The 19,505-nt window shown below is 43.3% G+C and overlaps 1 protein-coding gene across 1 annotated transcript in view; it reads left to right on the top strand.

The window, feature by feature from the left end:
- Positions 1-9,664, top strand: part of LOC311045997 (retinol dehydrogenase 12-like) — a gene marked incomplete at both ends in the record, with an annotated part of 15,960 nt that extends 6,296 nt beyond the window's left edge. Inside the window, 5 exons of the mRNA XM_084058067.1 lie at positions 4,177-4,332; positions 4,795-4,899; positions 7,345-7,554; positions 9,149-9,341; positions 9,562-9,664. Of these exons, the coding sequence (XP_083914193.1) occupies positions 4,177-4,332; positions 4,795-4,899; positions 7,345-7,554; positions 9,149-9,341; positions 9,562-9,664 (767 nt within the window). The remainder of the gene's footprint in view (positions 1-4,176; positions 4,333-4,794; positions 4,900-7,344; positions 7,555-9,148; positions 9,342-9,561) is intronic.
- Between the last annotated feature and the right edge of the window lie 9,841 nt (positions 9,665-19,505).

The following is a 19,505-nucleotide window of genomic DNA, read 5'->3' as shown; positions in this document are numbered from 1 at the left end:
CACCTTCCAGCATGATGGATGCATTGCTGGCAGAGTTTACTCTCAGGACTTTGCTCTTCCCTCTGTGGATGTTAAGGCCGAGGCGAGCCGAGTTGGAGGCAATGGTGCTGGTCTTTTCCTGCATCTGCTGCTGGGTGTGAGAGAGAAGGGCCAGGTCATCTGCGAAGTCGAGATCCTCAAGTTGAGTCCACATTGTCCACTGTATACCGTTTTTCTTGCCAGCTGTGGAATGCTTCATCACCCAATCCATAGCCAGCAGGAACAGGAATGGCGATAGTAAGCACCCTTGCCTCACTCCCGTTCTTATGTAGAAGGCGTCGGTGAGTTGACCCTCATGGATCACCCTGCAGGTCATTCCCTCGTAGGTGTTTCTGATTATGTTGGTCAGCTTCTCTGGTACTCCATGGTGTCTGAGAAGCTTCCAAAGGGTCTCCCTGTCCACACTATCGAAAGCCTTCTCGTAGTCTATGAAATTCATGAACAACGGTGAGTTCCACTCTAGTGATTGTTCAAGGATGATGCGCAGCGTGGCAATCTGGTCTAAACAAGATCTGTCTTTGCGGAAACCAGCCTGTTGGTCCCTTAGCTGAGGATCCACCACGTCCTTCATCCTGTCGAGTAGGATTCTGTAGAAAACCTTTCCCGGGATGGAAAGTAGTGTGATCCCCCTGTAGTTAGCGCAGTTGCTGAGATCCCCTTTCTTTGGCATTTTGACGAGGTAGCCCTCCTTCCATTCAGAGGGGATGTTTTCCTCTTCCCAGATCTTCTTGAAGAGGGGGTGGAGCATCGCTACCGTTGTCTCAGTATCCGTCTTCAATGCCTCTGCCGGGATGTTATCTGGGCCTGCGGCCTTGCCGTTTCTAAGCTTCTTAATGGCACTTCGGATCTCCTCTCTTGTTGGTGCACTGAGGTCTATTGGCAGATCCCTGTCTGCTTGTTGGATATACGGTGGATCTTGTGGAGCAGGTCTGTTAAGCAGTTCCTCAAAGTGTTCCATCCATCTTCTCTTCTGTCCTTCCTCACCAATTATCGGCTTTCCCTCTTTGTCCTTTACCGGCCTTTGAGGTTTGCTGGTCTTTCCTGACAGCTTTTTGGTGGTGTCATACAGGTCTTTGAGGTTCCCATGTCTAGCTGCTTCTTCTGCTTCTAATGCAAGGGCCTCTATGTAGTTCCTCTTGTCTGTCTTTATGCTTTTCTTCACTTTCTTATTTGCTTCACTGTACTGTGCCTGAGCCTTAACTTTCTCAGCTCTTGTACGGCTGCTGTTTAGGGCTGCCTTCTTTTCTTTCCTCTCCTCAACCTTCTTCAGTGACTCTGCTGATATCCACGGTTTGTGGCTGTCCTTCCGTGGGCCCAGTGCTTCCCTACAAGTTGTGATTACGGCTTCCTTAACAGCCTTCCACACCCCATTTATACTTCCTTCCTCTTCTCCGTTCATCTCTTGTAGGGCCTGAAACCTGTTCTTTAGTGTAATCTTAAATTTCTCTGCTGTTGCTGCGTCTCTTAATATTGCTGTGTTGAATTTTTGCCTCTGGCTCTTTTCACCTGCCCAATTTCTCCTCAACTTCAACTGAACTTTGGCAACAAGAAGATGATGGTCTGATGCTACGTCGGCTCCTTTTCTGGCCCGTACATCTTGAAGGGACCTCCTGAACTTCTTAGAGATACATACGTGGTCTATTTGGTTCTCGGTGGAGAGGTCCGGTGATATCCATGTGGCTTTGTGAACTCGCCTGTGGGGGAAGACGCTTCCTCCAATAACGAGGTTGTTGTTAGCACACAGGTCTGCGAATCTCTCTCCATTCTCGTTCATCTCTCCTAGACCATGCTGTCCCATGATCCTCTCATATCCTCGGTTGTCGTTTCCAATTTTCGCGTTGAGGTCTCCCATTAGAATGGTGATATCTCTTTCTGGGTATGTCTGGGTGATGGTCTGCAGCCTGCTATAGAATTCGTCCTTGCTCTCTTCGTCACTGTCATTGGTTGGGGCATAGCACTGGATGATGTTTAGGGTTATTCTTGGCTTTTTTGTTTTAAAGGATGCTGTTATTGTTCGAGGGCCATGGGCCTCCCATCCCATGAGTGCTCTCTGAGCTGCCTTGGACACCATCAAAGCAACTCCCTGGGTATGGTGTGCGTTGTCCTCCTCATGGCCTGAGTACAGCAGCAGCTCTCCTGTGGTAAGCCTTTTCTGTCCGGAACCCGTCCATCTAGACTCACTAATCCCGAGTATGTTAAGGTTGTACCTCTTCATCTCGGCCGCAACTTGTGCGGTCTTTCCAGCTTCGAACATGGTCCTTACGTTCCATGTACCGATGGTGGTGGTAGCCCTGGTTGAGAGGATGATGTTCGGCAGAGTGGCTTCCAGTTGCTTCTGGCTTTCACCACCCTGCGTCATAGGTCCTTCTGACGAAGGTCCATCTTCTCCCCGGGACTGGATGTCTTGGTTTACTCTTGTTTGCGTTTCTGTAACAGACGATGTTTTTACGGGGTAGGGTTGTTAGCCCCACGCCCAACCCCCAACCTGGAGGACCAGGTGCTGCGTTTCGTCTGACCTCTACCCTGAAACCTGCCCGGCTTGGTTGAACCTACGAGGGGTTTGACCCCCCCTCCGGTATAGCCCCCAGGGTCATGGAGATGCACAAGCCCCCCCACCAACGACAAGGTAGCAACACAGGGGGGAGATAATATATTTCAAAACAGTTCACATTAAAGAAAATAACACGCAGTCCTCGTTTAAATCAAAAAGGGGTGCAGTACGTTAGTCCGACAGCGCATTCCTCCGACAGCGCAGCGCTCCGACGTTTCCAATACTAAACCCGAACCAAACCCGCACCCTAACCCTAACCGCACGCGGATGCCACATAGTCGGAGAAAAGGTCTGTCGGATTAACGCATGCCTCCCATCAAAAAGTACCTTGTAGGCATTTATTCATAACTCAGTTCAGTTCATCAGTTCCACTTCCCAAAAATACCCACAGTTAATAATTCCTTAGTCCAAAAAAGCCCAAAATAATCCTGTTTAGGAAACAGTTTCGCCCGAAATAAACAAAAATAACCCCCTTCCAAAACTCCTCCAACCTCCGCGCTCCGCCTGTTAATAGGCTCCAAAGAAACGTTACACTCCAACAACCAGGCTCCCCTTTACCTTTGGTACCATGGCGTGCTGTCGCCTCGCAGATGTTCAGTTGTTGTTTGTTTTGTTTTTCGCGGATCCCACGGTCCTCCCGACGCGGACTGGAAACACGCGCGGCGCACGGACGTTACAACCACTTTAAGCACAAACCCGAATGGTCGCAGCCTCTTCGGTTGTGAGACACAGATGCTACACAAACAAACACAGACAGTGACGGAGCCAGCGGGGTGAGTTTCTGGAGTGCACTTCAAAGGGAGCGGGGTGGAGAGTGTGCGGAGACAGAAGGGAGGTGATAGGCTGGCCGGTTTTGTGAATGGGGAGTGGAACTAGTGAATGAACGTGACGTGAAAATAAAAATCAGGGGGCGGACCGCCACACTGCGCAAATGCTGAAATGTTTAATTGAGCTAATTGAGCCGGTCTGCTTGCTCAGGGGATGAATTGAAAATGTACCATGAGCTCAAAATCGTCAAATCCTGTGTCTAGGTGAGACATGACTTTGACACAATCTAAATGTCTCAACAGAAGAGCTGGGAGAAAAAATACAACCACCCTAATTGTATAAGTTATATTGTATTAACATACTCTACCATACAGATTGGACAACATTTTATTTTATTCTTAAAAAAAAACATAGTGAAGCTTTAATTCTTCTGTTTTTTGCCTTCTTGGGTTCTTTTTTTTACTTTTATTTTCCTGTGAAGCACATTGAACGGCACCTGTTGTCTGAAGTGTGCTTTATAAATACAGCTTTTTTGATTGATTGATTGATTGATTGATTGATTGATTGATTGATTGATTGATTGATTGATTGATTGATTGATTGATCATTAACCCATTAAGACCTGGAACTGTGTCATTTTTCGATTTGAGCTAAAAAGCATTATTTTACACTTTGGGCTATTCAAAAATAGCAGATATACAAGCTCGTAGCGTGGCACCGAGTGCCGCGCTACGAGCTTGTAGATCTGCTATTTTTGAAAAATTGTGAAAATGTGTGTGTGTGTATGTAGAATCGGTCTCAGTTAATAGTTCCTGCAGGTGGGAAGATCATCCTAGCATGCAGAGACGTGGTGAAGGCAGAGACATCCAGAGATGAGATCATAGAGCTCTCTGGAAACCATAACGTGACAGTGAAGGAACTGGACCTGGCTGATACAAAGTCTATCACACAGTTTGCTGCCAACATCAACAAGGGTGAGACGCGCGCACAAACGCACGCACAGTGGTGGGAAAAGTACTCAAATAGTATCAATACTGCAATGTAGAAATACTCTGTTAGAAGTAAAAGTCCGGAATAAAAAAAATACTTGAGTAAAAGTACAAAGGTATTGGTATCAAAATGTACTTAAAGTACCAAAAGTAGAAAGTACTCATTATGAAGAATGTCCCATTTCACAAGTTTTTAAATGTATAAAAAATCTTTTGAAAATAGCCGAAATATATATAGGGCTGAAGTGGTTAATGTGTGTTTTGTAATAATAATCAAAATCTACAAAGTAATTAGTAACTAAAGTTTTCAAATAGTTGTAGTGGAGTAAAAGTATTATATTTTCCTCTGAGATTTAGTTGGGTAGATGTAAAAGTATTGAAATAACTGTTGTTATTGGCCACATGTTTGCACCTGCAGTCTAATTAGTGTAATGTATTGTATTTCAGAAGAGCCTCAGCTCCACATCCTGATCAACAACGCTGGAGTCATGATGTGTCCCTACATGAAAACTGCTGATGGGTTTGAAATGCAGTTTGGAGTCAACCACCTGGGTGAAAAACTATTATTCTTAACAGTGTGTTAAGTTTAGTCATGGGTTTAGTCTTTGTTTAACATAGAACTTAATCCATTTTCATTTCAAGGGCCCCCAGTTTGATATGCATTAGGGCACAGACCCCATTTGATGTATTCTTTTAATCTCTGGGACCCCACCCTACTGGGGGCCTGCCCAAAGGAGTGTGCAAAGGGAACCAAACGGACCCATAAAAGATATTGCCACGGTGCTTGAGGTTGAATAGAATAGAATAGAATAGAACTTTATTGTCACATCACATGAATTACAAGTAAAACAGTGGGTGAAAAACATTGTAGTGCAGCTTAAAACAACAACAGCAGTTGAGAGTGCAAAAAAAGCAAAAAACTTTAAGATTGTTTAATTTAAAAACCTAACGACACTCATATTAATAAATAGATAAAAAGATAAAACAACAATAATTAAGTCCAGTGTGTCCAGAGTGTACAGCCAGTCCTACACTACTGCTTATTTAGCAGTCTCACTACCGTGGGGAAAAAGCTGTTTAGTGTCCTATTGGTGGTACTTGGGATGCTAAGAAACCGTTTACCAGGGCGAGGGTTTCTGCAGGCCTTGAAGAGTTTATGGCTGGGGTGGTAAGTGTCTTTGATGATCCGATCCGCTTTGGCAGTGCATCTTTTTTCATAGAGTTCTTGGAGGGATGGAAGTTCACCTCCAATATGCGCTGGGCCACTTTCACCACCCTCTGCAAGGCCCCCCTGTCGAGTGCGGTGCAACTGCCATACCAAGCAGTACAGCAGTACAATAGCACGCTCTCGACCATGCTGTTGTAAAAGGACCTGCTGGGGCTGACACTGAACTTTTTCAGCTGCCGGAGGCAGTGGAGGCGTTGTTGGGCCTTCTTTGTCTCGTGTGTGGTGTGTGTTGACCATTTAAGGTCTTGAGTAGCCGAAGACTTCAAATATCTCGAGGCGTGGACTGCTTCAACGGAACAGGACCTGAAGGTCCAGATTTTTACTTAAGTAAAAGTATCAATACTGCAATGTAGAAATACTCTGTTACAGTAAAAGTCCGTAATTCAAAATTTACTTGAGTAAAAGTACTTGGTAATTGGCAAGTTGGTAAATTGGTAAATTGGAAAAGTATTGGTATCAAAATATACTCAAAGTACAAAAGTAGAAAGTACTCATTATGCAGAATGAAACACAGCAGAAAAACAACAGAAAGCGGAGAAAAATTGGCTTTTATAAATCCTTTAACATGAAACGTGCCTAGATTTTTCATGTTGTGATCATGTGATTTCTGGGTGTACTCTTCTTCGGTGGTCTTCTCTCTTTAATTATTGTTAGTATAGTTACGTTTAGGTCTGGATTTAGTGGTTGGTTGTTAATGAATTAATTATTGATAGTATAGTTAAGTTTAGGTATGGGTTTAGTGGTTGGTTGTTAATTAAGTGATTATTGATAGTATAGTTATGTTTAGGTATGGGTTTAGTGGTTGGTTGTTAATTAAGTGATTATTGATAGTATAGTTAAGTTTAGGTATGGGTTTAGTGGTTGGTTGTTAATTAAGTCATTATTGATAGTATAGTTAAGTTTAGGTATGGGTTTAGTGGTTGGTTGTTAATTAAGTGAGTATTGATAGTATAGTTAAGTTAAAGTATGGGTTTAGTGGTTGGTTGTTAATTAAGTGATTATTGATAGTATAGTTATGTTTAGGTATGGGTTTAGTGGTTGGTTGTTAATTAATTAATTATTGATAGTATAGTTAAGTTTAGGTATGGGTTTAGTGGTTGGTTGTTAATTAAGTGATTATTGGTAAATGGTAAATGGTGCATTTATATAGCGTTTCTATCCGAAGCGCTTTACATTGATTGTGCCATTAACCCATTCACACACACATTCATACACCGATGGCGGAGGAAACCATGCAAGGCACCAGCCTGCTCATCGGGAGCAATTAGGGGTTCAGCGTCTTGCTCAAGGACACTTCGACACTAACTCTAGGGGAGCGCCCCAGCCCGGGATCGAACTGGGAACCTTGCGGTTTTCCAGTTCACACTACCCGGCCACTCTACCCCTGAGCCACTGCCGCCCCTATTATTGATAGTATAGTTATGTTTAGGTATGGGTTTAGTGGTTGGTTGTTAATTAATTATTGATAGTATAGTTAAGTTTAGGTATGGGTTTAGTGGTTGGTTGTTAATTAATTAATTATTGATAGTATAGTTAAGTTTAGGTATGGGTTTAGTGGTTGGTTGTTAATTAAGTGAGTATTGATAGTATAGTTAAGTTAAAGTATGGGTTTAGTGGTTGGTTGTTAATTAAGTGATTATTATTGATAGTAGGCTATAGTTAAGTTTAGTCGTTGGTTGTTAGGGTTAGGTCAGGGACTTCAATGTTCTTTGACACACTCCTTTATGGGTCTTCTGACTGCATTGTTCTTCTCTTCCTCGTGTTGCTAGGTCACTTCCTGTTGACGTTCCTCTTGATTGGGCTGCTGAAGAGCTCCGCCCCCTCCAGGATTATCAACCTATCATCGATGGCACATGCCTGGGGGCGTATCCAGCTGGAGGACATTAACAGTGAGAGCAGCTATCACCCCAGGAGGGCGTACGGACAGAGCAAACTGGCCAACATCCTGTCTACCAGAGCTATGGCCAGGAGGCTACAGGGTGGGTGTTTTATACTTAGTGGTGGTGTGGTGGAAGAAGTACTGTCATGTTATATTTAAGGTTAGGGTAAGTCATTTTCTTTGGTTAAAATTAGTGTTAAATAGCTCCGTATTCTGATAGTAATCATTGCTATAGAGTGTTTGTTCAGTAACAGCAGTCTCCATGTCTCTCCAGCTCTTTATGGAACAGAAGGTGTAATGGTGTATGCGGTCCCCCTGGTACAGGTACAGGTGTAACGGTGTATGCAGTCCCCCCTGGTACAGGTGCGACATACCAAAGCCTATATCGCTTCCTCACATTCTAGTACAGCCCAAAACCCTTTTTTTTGTCTGGTCTGGTGGCGTGCCTCCGAGCGAGCTAAAGCGAGCGAGTTGCCTTGCCGAACGTTGTGAGGTTCGCTTGAGCCTACTCAGCGCCGTCCGAGTTATGTATCGACAGAATCTTAAATCATGTTTTGGGGTGAACGTTTGCCCCAACTGCCACTCAAAGCGCCTCCTTGTACAAGGCTTTGGGATCACCCGGTACAGGTACAGGTGTAACAGTGTATGCGGTCCCCCCTGGTACATGTACAGGTGTAACGTTGTATGCGGTCCCCCTGGTACAGGTACAGGTGTAACAGTGTATGTGGCCCCCCCTGGTACAGGTGTAACGGTGTATGCGGTCCCTCCTGGTACAGGTACAGGTGTAACAGTGTATGCGGTCCCCCTGGTACAGGTACAGGTGTAACTGTAAATGCGGTCCCCCTGGTACAGGTACAGGTGTAACGGTGTATGCGGTCCTCCCTGGTACAGGTACAGGTGTAACGGTGTATGCGGTCCTCCCTGGTACAGGTACAGGTGTAACGGTGTATGCGGTCCTCCCTGGTACAGTTACAGGTGTAACGGTGTATGCGGTCCTCCCTGGTACAGGTACAGGTGTAACGGTATATGCGGTCCTCCCTGGTACAGGTACAGGTGTAACGGTGTATGCGGTCCTCCCTGGTACAGGTACAGGTGTAACGGTGTATGCGGTCCTCCCTGGTACAGGTACAGGTGTAACGGTGTATGCGGTCCCCCCTGGTACAGGTACAGGTGTAACGGTGTATGCGGTCCTCCCTGGTACAGGTACAGGTGTAACGGTGTATGCGGTCCTCCCTGGTACAGGTACAGGTGTAACGGTGTATGCGGTCCTCCCTGGTACAGGTACAGGTGTAACGGTGTATGCGGTCCTCCCTGGTACCATAGATATAGAAACCTAGATACCTCATTGGCCTCTGCAGTTCATTGGAGCGACGTGCTTGATATGGTGGCCACCATTTCCGGGGGGAACGGGCACTGGCCAATCACAGTGCGTCTTTTCCGGGAAAAGACGCGCCCCCACCTTCCTCTGATTGGCCTACCGAACGCCCCCTTCTGTGACGCACACGGAAGTTTCCAGCTGGCCCCCACAAGCATAGAGGAAGCGGAAGTGCGTCCGAGATACACACGCTTCAGAGCCAGAGGAGGCGTCTACCTTTATATGTCTATGCCTGGTACAGGTACAGGTGTAACGGTGTATGCGGTCCTCCCTGGTACAGGAACAGGTGTAACGTTGTATGCGGTCCCCCCTGGTACAGGTACAGGTGTAACGGTGTATGCGGTCCACCCGGGTATTGTCCGGACAGAGCTGAAGAGACACATGAACCTGGCCCTGCTCATCTCCTGGAAGATTGTCAGACCGTTCACCAAGACTGTGACCCAGGGAGCTCAGACCACCATCTACTGCAGCGTCGAGCCACAACTACACTCACAGAGTGGAGGATACTACAGGTAAATCATGTTTTTTTTTTATGTCCAGAATGAAGATATAAGACAAATTGTGTTCGGAAACTACCGTACTAAGACAAAAACTGCATAAAAAAGCCACAATTTCAGCTACTGCAGTGTATGCATATATTCTACCTAAATGCCCCCCCCCCCTCTCTCTCTCTCTCTCTCTCTCTCTCTCTCTCTCTCTCTCTCTCTCTCTCTCTCTCTCTCTCTCTTACAGTGATTGTAAGTTGTCTCGTGGCAGCAGAGCATCCAGAGATGACGTTGTGGCAGAGAAGTTGTGGGAACTCAGCTGTCAGATGTTAGGAATCAACTGGGAATGATATCATGTCCTACTGAGGCTTTTGTCGAGTTCAGACTGCAAGATTTTAGTGCCGATTATCCGCACTCGCCGGCATTGTTTTTGGTGCCCGCCGAGCCAAATGGGGCTTTGTTCCCTTGATGTTTTGCTCAGTGTGTGTGAACGGTTCAAAGACCTCAAACTGATCGGGATCTCAGCGCCCACAGGTGCCTCCCAGAAGCGTCCCAACATTTCACAGTGTCTGATCTGTATGGTGATGTAGGCTACATCAGTGGTTCCCAAACTGGGTGTTGGGAAGATTATTTTGGGGGTCCCCAGATGATTAGCTTAATGTACAACATTGTTTTCTCACTTAACAGTAAACAAACCAACATACAGTATGCAGGGTATATCTGCACATTTCTGAAGTGACAATTTAAGGACCTTTTTAATCAAATTGAATTCAAATTGTGAAATATTACGCAAGAACACAACGCCTCGCAGTGTGAGGTGTTGTGAGCTTGTAGATCAGCTATTTTCACAATATTTATCTGTGGAACCGATTAAAACTAAATGTAATTCCAATTGCTTGTCAGGGTGGAGGGTCCCCAGTTCGAATATGATTATTTTGGGGGGTGGCGGCCTGAAAGGTTTGGGAAGCCTTGATGTACATGATGTAATGTTATACTTTTAACAGTGGTTGTAACACACTTACTTTAAATTGCATTTTGATTGTATCATTTTATTTGCCTTTTATGTATTATTCCTTTTAATCATCTATTTTACCTCAGATTTACCTTGGTTATCATGATGTTGTTTTTCATTATAAGGTATTTATTTCTGTTCATATGATTGAATTTTTCGTATGTTTTCTCTTAGTCCTGTTTTAACCCATACTCCTCAATGCTTTTAATATTTAGACTGGAAAGTACCAGTGTTCCTTTTCTTTTGTTCACTGACTAAGCTATGATGCTAAAACTATGACAAAATATACAGACACAAACGTAACATCCAGAGTTGTGAGAAATCCACCCCAATCTGCACCACACTTGCTACAAACACTGTTCAGGGCTCTGGCATGAGAATAGTCTCAGCAAAACACCTAAACTGCACACATGACCCTCATAGGCGCCGAATTATGTGTGCGCTCGTGGGGGCTCAACTCGAATTAATGCCCCCCCGGTCCACATACATACGCAAAGTGTGCATGCTTTAATTCATTAATTAAACAACTATAAAACAACAGTAACACCACACTCTCCCAGGCTTTACTAGCACCATAATACTGTGTCGATAATCTTCTGGTTCCGTGTCAAATTGTGACCTTGTCACTTGTAGCAAGTGAGCACACACACACACACACACACACACACACACACACACACACACACACACACACACACACACACACACACACACACACACACACACACACACACACACTCAACAGCTAGCAAGTCACGTCACCTCTGTAATTTAATTCATGAATCCGAACATTTTCCATTCTCTTTTGGACTTCTTCAGGCCATCTGACAGTAGCCTATGCCTCCTACAGACAACAGTATACTTAAAGGAGAATTTTGGACTAAGTTTTTCTTACCTTTTCTATGATGTTATCTTAGGATGAATGGTACAGTAGAACATTTTCTAACTCCATCCTGGGTCCGCCACGCCATGAGATCTGACGTTCATAGTGACAGAAACACTGTCAAAAAAAACAGAAGTCTCGCTAGACGAGATTGAAATCTCGAGATTTCAATCAGACTTAGATTTTTATTTTTTTTGCATTTGTGAAACCACACTGAAAACACTAACTGATTAGCAACCATCTAGGGATCAATTATACTGGAGATAAATATTCTGTGACTATTTGAATAGGTAGTAAAAACACCAAAATCTCTGGCAGGGAAGGGGGTATAGTGGCTATATACTCTGGCAGTTTGACTATTTTTGTAAAATAATGACAACAATGTGTAATATTTAGATTTATTTGTGAATGAAAAGAGTACATTAGATTGCAGTTTCCTACACAATTGCCTGGCTTATTCAGTCCAATAACATAACATATAATACAACTGGTTGACCTGTACTCTAAAGCAGTGGTTCTCAGCCTTTTTTTTTATCAGGGCCCACTTGAAAATCTGTAAAAGTGCCCGCGGCCCACCCTTCTGACCACATAACACAGCAGCCGATAGCCATATTTATTTAATCGATTATGTTTATGCTCATCGGTATCACAATGAAAATGGATTTTTCAAGGTTTTAAAGACAAAATACCATGATTTTTTTTTTAAATATGAATTATATTGTCATTGAAATCTATTTTATGATCTATTTTGCCAATTATTTGGGCCTTGGCCCACAGGTTGAGAACCAGTGCCTTGAAGGTCCTTATACACCAGTGGTATTTTTATCATGTGATTAATTTATCGCCACTGTCGGGCAGAAACCTCATATCTCCGTATTTTTTTCCTAAATGAATGCCCTATACTTCGTCGTACAAGAGTGTCGCACAAAAGGAGCTAAAATAGCAGATCTACAAGCTCACAACATGTCGCGATACGAGACACGCAGTGAGCTTGTAGATCGGTTATTTTCACTATTTTATTTAATTACTTTAAATAAATAAAAAAGGAACGGTTTTGGACATACATACAGTACATGGGAAAAAAAGGTCAGGAACCACTGACTTATATGATATATTTTCATTAGAATGTGACACACTGTTTCCTATTGGTTTAATGACACATCATAGAGTAGAGGAGTCTAAAGATTCTCGTTCGTTGTCGGCACCAGAACACGTCCTGATAGAAGAAGAGAGATGGTCAAAAGAGGTGACAGACAGACAGACAGACAGACAGACAGACAGACAGACAGACAGACAGACAGACACACAGACACACAGACACACAGCCACACAGACACACAGACAGGAAGACAGATGAGTGTTAAAGTCAAGTTTAGCCACTCTTAAGAGTTAAATGTAACAGTATGATGACAACATGAAATAACAGCATTTATTTTTCTAATTTACAGTCCAAGCTGGCTATCCCCTCTTCCCCGATGCTCACACATCAAGCCTGCCTGGGGAGGTGGTGTCACGTCTTTGTAATCCTAATGACCACATTTGCCTCCATTATATATCCTATAGTCTTGCGTAGCATACAACAATTCCGCAATCTCCGAATGCTATATACTGTAGCAGTGGTTCTCAAACTTTTTCATGTCAAGGACCCCCAAATTGACACTTATTATGACACTTACAAGATTCCTGATTATTTTTTTGTATTAATCTAGCAATATAAACACAATAATCTGGTTTCATTCCATTAATATGTCAGGCTCAGGAGGTGGAGCGGCCCTCTGCATCAGGAGGTTTCCAGTTCCATCCCCGGCTCCTTGAAGTGTCCTTGAGCAAGACACTGAACACTACAAGACTCTATCAATCACCTTAAGTGACAGACAGACAGACAGACAGACAGACAGACAGACAGACAGACAGACAGACAGACAGACAGACAGGTGTAGTAGTTGTTACATTAAATTATAATCAAGTATATCTAAAAATGATCCAGAGTCAGTTGAAGGACGACTTCACCCATTTTCAACCTATCTTCATATACAGTAATCGGTCCTCACTAGGGTTTAACACCGGGATTCCCGGGATACGGGAATCCCGGGAATCCCGAGGTTATTTACCGTCCCGGGAACTGACTCCGGTTCCCGGGATCCCGTTTTTTCTTTTTTTTGTTAGAAATGAATACTAATTAGTAGAAAGGCCAATCTACAGCGCGGAGGAATTACTATTATAATTAGCCAAGTTACTTTACCAGGGCAGGGTCCCATCGTCCCGTTGTGAACCAATATGTGACGCACTGAATGTAACAGTAATGAACAAATTAAAACACAAGTGGCCGTGATGCCCCATGTCTGCCCTGCGCACGCTGATTTCAACGTTTCCTCTGCTGTCAATACGGTAGACACCAGTTGACTAGTTGATATTCAACATCAAGTGAAACGCTGCATAAACAGTGGGTAGGTTTGATTTCGAGCCTATATTCCAGCTTAAAATGCGCGCAAGCCAAGCAATGCTTTTGATAGAGAGAGAGGAGAGACCGGAGAGCTGGAGAGAGAGAGAGAGAGCAAGAGAGAGCGCGTGCGAGAGAGAGAGAGAGAGAGAGAGAGAGAGGGAGAGAGAGAGAGAGAGAGCGAAAGTAGGCTATTAGACCGATGTGGTCCGATTGTTTTATCATCATTAATGTAGCCTACCCTACCTACACTTGCATTTTAGAACGTTCAAACTGCCATTTACTAACTACCCAGTACAACAAGTGAACTGCACAACAGCTGTCTGTCTCATTGATTGTCAGTGGCAGCGGGCGGCAGCGCATGCATGTGCACATCAAAATCACACTACAAAACCCGACATTTGATCAACAACAAAATATAGATTAATACATTTGACAACATACAGCCGACATCCCAAAATGGAGTCTTAATATCCAGCAAGTAGCCTAGCCTAATATAAATTAATAACTGCAAACAAATTACAAGTTTAGGGTATCAAATCAATATCCTACAAAAGTAGAGATAAGCTGTGACCTCACCGGCGCTCTGATGGACAATAAATAAATAATCATTTTGCAAACAACATCCATGTTCTGTTCTCTTGTCAATAATGATACAAATGGAACGTTTATTTCAGCAGCTAGAGTTTGACATTGTTTGAGTGCGTTTTGGCTGCACAGCGCAGCTCCTCGTTTAAGTTAATCGTCTTCACCCGCTGCTTCGCAACAGGGCAGATCTCCGCCAGGGCACTATATTATATTTATATATTATATTTATTTGATTTAAAAAATCAACTTAAGTCATTATTAGTGCAAGTTCATAGGTGGACACTGGACACAATAGGGACATTTGGGCACCTCGATGTAAAATATAAGTATATAAATGCATTTTAGTGGGCACTTTTTTTTTTTTTTTACACTTTAACGGGAATTCCCGGGAAGCCCGGGAAAAGGTCTGAAAATTCCCGGGAATTAAAATTTGATATTTCCCGGAAAATGTTAAACCCTAGTCCTCACTAATGCTAATACTAATGCTGATGAACATTTCAGCTGAACCCAAAAGTAATTACATCAGTCTCTCACCAAATTCTTTCTGGAAAGGAAATAGCCGTTTTTTGATTGATCTACCCCAGTGGTTCCCAAACTTATTTGCTCGAGAAACAAAAGAGAAACTAGATGTTTAGCCAGGACCCACACTAGTGAAAATAGCAGATCTGCAAGCTCGACACGTAGAAAACATTTGTTTTCTAATTTGGGGGATTATTTAAATTTTATTCATGAACTTCTTTTTTATTTATATTTTTTATTTGTTTTCAACTCATGAAAATGTGTGCATTTCTGTGGACATCTTTAGAAAATATTTTTAAATAATAATAATAATACATTTAGGAAACAAGGGATATTTACTCATTTTCGTGACCCTCAAATGGGTCCCGACCCGCTGTTGTTGGAAACATGGGTCTACCCTCTCTCCCCTGACGATCAAGTGCTGAGAACACCCGTCGAGGCGGTGGTCTTAATGGTGGTGGTTTTAATCCTAATGACCACAGATCAGTTGCATCATTAGTCCTCGCTGCTAAGGACTAACATTACATGTGGGGCTATTACCTTACCTTCCGCAAACAACGACACTGTTAGGCCCTGTATAATCTCTCAAGAACAGATTCCGACCTATCAGAAAAGCAGAGGTCGCTGTTTTTCATTTTCTGTGGGGTCTGGCTACGCGAGACTAGGCCCTGTAAAATGCTTCTATAAGAAAAAAAGCCTGTAGCCCGTAGCACTTGCCCTGACGACCTTGCAGGCTTATGCAAAGGTTAAAATGTAATCTAGATAGCATGTTAGGTAGACAGATGCCAGGTTCATTTGTAGCCTGGCATGGCCAGACTAATATCACTGCGTAGATATTAGTCTGGAATCTCTGTGTGGAACCTGCATTTCCGAGGGGCAAATTAAAAAAAATGCCGCTGGTGATAACCCGCCGCATATTTCCATACTGGGCTCTGATTGGTCCCTCACAACTTTGGAGGGAGAGAAATAAAATCTCTATTGAGAGGGGCCAGACCTAATCTGCCGAGGGCAAATAATTATTTTTTTGCAATGGCAGATTTGTCTGGAACCAGGCTAGTTCATTTGTTGACCTGGCATCCTATAGTTTGTATAGTTTCAATGTACAGATTATTAATCTTTTGACATCATAATGTTTAGACTGATGCTAGGTTATTGGTTTACCTATGATCCTACATTATTATTTCTATGCAATTGATGTATTACCTCGTGTTTACCATGCTTATCTGTAAATCACTCTGGATTAATGCCTAAATTGTAAATTGTAAAATGCATATAAACAAGACATACTGTAGTCATCATAGAATGCAAAGCAAGCGCAAAGTGTGTGTTGTCCTCTCTCTCTCTCTCTCTCTCTCTCTCTCTCTCTCTCTCTCTCTCTCTCTCTCTCTCTCTCTCTCTCTCTCTCTCTCTCTCTCTCTCCCCCTCTCTCTCTCTCTCTCTCTCTCTCTCTCTCTCTCTCTCTGTGTCTGTCTCTCTCTCTCTCTCTCTCTCTCTCTCTCTCTCTCTCTCTCTCTCTCTCTCTCTCTCTCTCTCTCTCTCTCTCTCTCTAGCACTGTGAAATCCTCAGCATTCGTTTATCCATTTGTAACTCTAAGAGTGTACACATGTAACCAAATGGAACCTTTTACTGTGAGTAGCCTATCATAATTAGTTAGTTAATGGACATTTACAAGACAAAGCAAATCGTATTGGAACCCCCACTGTGATGGTGAGACCACAAGAACAGTCCCCCACGCGAGGCAGTAACAGCGGGCCCTCATGAACGCGCATGATTTTTTTTGCGGTTATTAGTGGTTATTAGTGGTTTCTGATACTTTTTTTTTTTCGGGTACATAAACGACGGTTTTGTAACCGACCAAACACTACTGAATTATTATTTTTTTCCCTGGGTGGGGATGTGCCCCTAACGTCATGGGCCCCAACGCAACCGCGTTGTCTGCGTGACGTGACGCCCCTACACAAGAATGTTAGTAACCAATCACAAGAGGTCAAGACCGACGGTCATTTTGATCAGTCATACAATACAGGCAAAAGAGGTCAGGCTGCAGGCACCCTCGTGATAAGTCATTCTAAACCACAGTGGGTCGGGACCCATGTTTGGGACGCGAATCAATTTGTATGGGTCAAGTAGATATCCCCTTTTTTTGTTTCCTACATAAAAAAAAATATTATTATTTCAAATGATCACAACCTTTCATCAATTAAGAACAATTAAATTAAAAATGTCATAAATAAAATTAAAAAATAGAATAATTTACATTAAAAAGAAAAGGCTAAGAAGTAGCGAAAATAGCACATCCACAAGCTTGTAGATCTGCTATTTTCACAAGCTTGGGTCCCGAGCAAACGTCTAATTTCTCTTTTGGGTCTTGAGCTAAAAAGTTTGGGAACCACTGGTCTAAACCATTCCAAACTATGTCAGGTTGTCTAACCCAGTTCAGGTACTTTTCTTTTCTTTTTTTTTTTTTTGTATTATTTCTTTTTTTTTTTTTGTAGATCTGACCTTGTCTCTTCCACTGATAGTAGATGAATCCAGACAGGAACAGCACCAGACCCAGAACCAGACCAGATGCTCCGATGGCCACCTTGTTCTTCACTGACTCTGGCATTGAAGGATCTGACAATTTAAGGACAAACACATTCATTATATTATGAACATAAAAACATGTAACCATTTCTCTGTTGCTTCTTGCCATTATACCATATACCGTCAGAAAGCCTGTTTATGTCCCTTTTGAATCATACCCCATTTGTAAGGAACATGCATTTGTGGGATGAGCAGCACAGCTGCGTTAGTGCCCATGAAAAATGTGCCACATTTTCTCTACCCCAAGCAGCTTATTCTGCTGTTGCTATTGACTCGTGTTTGGTAGATTTGTGGAAGTCAATAGCTACAAGGATGAATACAGATTTATCAGAGACTACCTCCAGAATTTGGAAGTAGAGAGAATGGAAAGTGTCATCTTGGAGGGCAGGATTCCAGAACAGTGGAAAACTGTTGAAGGGGTTTGGATTCTGGATGGGGAGATCTCCTGAACTGTGGAATGCCCTCTCTACCCACCTGAGAGCACCACAGTCGGTTGACTCTTTTAAAGGGTAAGACCACTTTGGTAGAGGTTTGGGTTGTGTAGGTACCTTGCCATGATGTAACTCCAAAGGTGGGCAATAAATAAATAAAAATTGCTCCATTGATTAGAAATTGATCATTCAAAATATGCTCCTCATTGACTTACATACGGTAAAACAGCTCTCAAAGTCACTCTTTTAGCACATACACGAATGCAAACAAAGTTGATTCATAAATCAAATCCATTATTATCATTATTATTATTATTACCCCTATTATTCTGTCCGCCAGGAGAGTTTGTTTTCACTTTCTGAAACTGGGACTAACATTGTTCAAGCCTCACGTGACACGTGACAATACGGTGAAATAGTGTGATCCGATTGGCTAGTGACGTATAGCGGCCTATAAAATACATGTGTCACTTTGAAAGAGTCTGTGCCTCTTTCAAAGTGAGGTAAGACAGTTCCAACAAACCTGCATGCAAAGCAGATACTTTAATTAAGCTAAAGCCTCTCTAGATGGGAAGGCCTCGATCCTACAAATGCTTAGTTAACAGCTAAGTGCCCAAGCCAGAGAGCATGATTTCGAGTTGACATGGCTGAGAAATGGACAGATAGGACACTTACACAGACAGGAGGGATAGGACACTTACATAGACAGGACGGATAGGACACTTATACAGACAAGACGGATAGGACACTTAAACAGACAGGACGGATAGGACACTTATACAGACAGGACGGATCGGACACTTATACAGACAGGACGGATAGGACACTTATACAGATAGAACATTCCCAACATTCCCAACACAAGTCTTCTGGCGGAGAGTTGTGCTCCGAGGAGCACTTTTTCTAGTTATTATTATTATTATTATTATTATTATTATTATTATATCCAAGCAGATAGACCAGTTTTCGCATCATCTCCCTGTTGTGTTGAAGCCAAGATCTACTTCAGTGCAGTTTCTAACTGGTTGTGGACCTTCATTGCAAAGAAGAACTTCATCGACAGATTGGTCCTTGGAGGACGAGTTCCGGTACAACGTTACATGTGCAACCATTCCAACTATCACTGAGAAGCCTGTTAAGAGTTTAAGCAAGATGTCTAACAGGACCCTGAGGGATGTAGCTTCCATCCAGTCAACCTGCACTGAGCTGGATGGCTGGCTGAAATCAGTGGACCAGGCTGGCCACTCCTTGTCTACAACGTGCCGATTTTGACAGTTGAGACCTCGGAGAGAGAGGTCAGGAGCCACCTCAGAAGTTTGAGACCAGATATCGTTCTCCACCAAGCTAACAGGAAGATCGCCAAGAACGAGCGACCGGTCAGCGTTTGTCAACAAGCCCGATGGAGAGCAGAGTGTCTCTCAATAGAAGTCGGATTCAGGGTCTTTTGCTGCCCGATCCCTGTCCAGAGCATTCAGTTCATCGGGCATTGAAGGAGCGAGGAAGAGAAGAGCCATCCGCAACGCCACCGACGCCACAGAGAAAGCCTCAAGATACATGGCTGTGGCTCAAGAGAGTAACAAAAATAACAAGCTAGCCATCTGAACACAAGCTGGGGTCTAATCAGCCTCAGCTGGGTCGCATAGATGAAGGTTTATGAGGCTGAAAGACCCAAAACACCCCATGATTCCAGGAACCTCACTGAAGACGTGTGGTATCTTTAAAACCACAGAC

This window comes from Gymnoscopelus microlampas, assembly GCF_963454915.1.
Source record: "Gymnoscopelus microlampas genome assembly, chromosome: 5".
In the NCBI taxonomy this organism is placed as follows: domain Eukaryota; kingdom Metazoa; phylum Chordata; class Actinopteri; order Myctophiformes; family Myctophidae; genus Gymnoscopelus; species Gymnoscopelus microlampas.
This window is presented reverse-complemented; position numbering and strand designations above follow the sequence as displayed.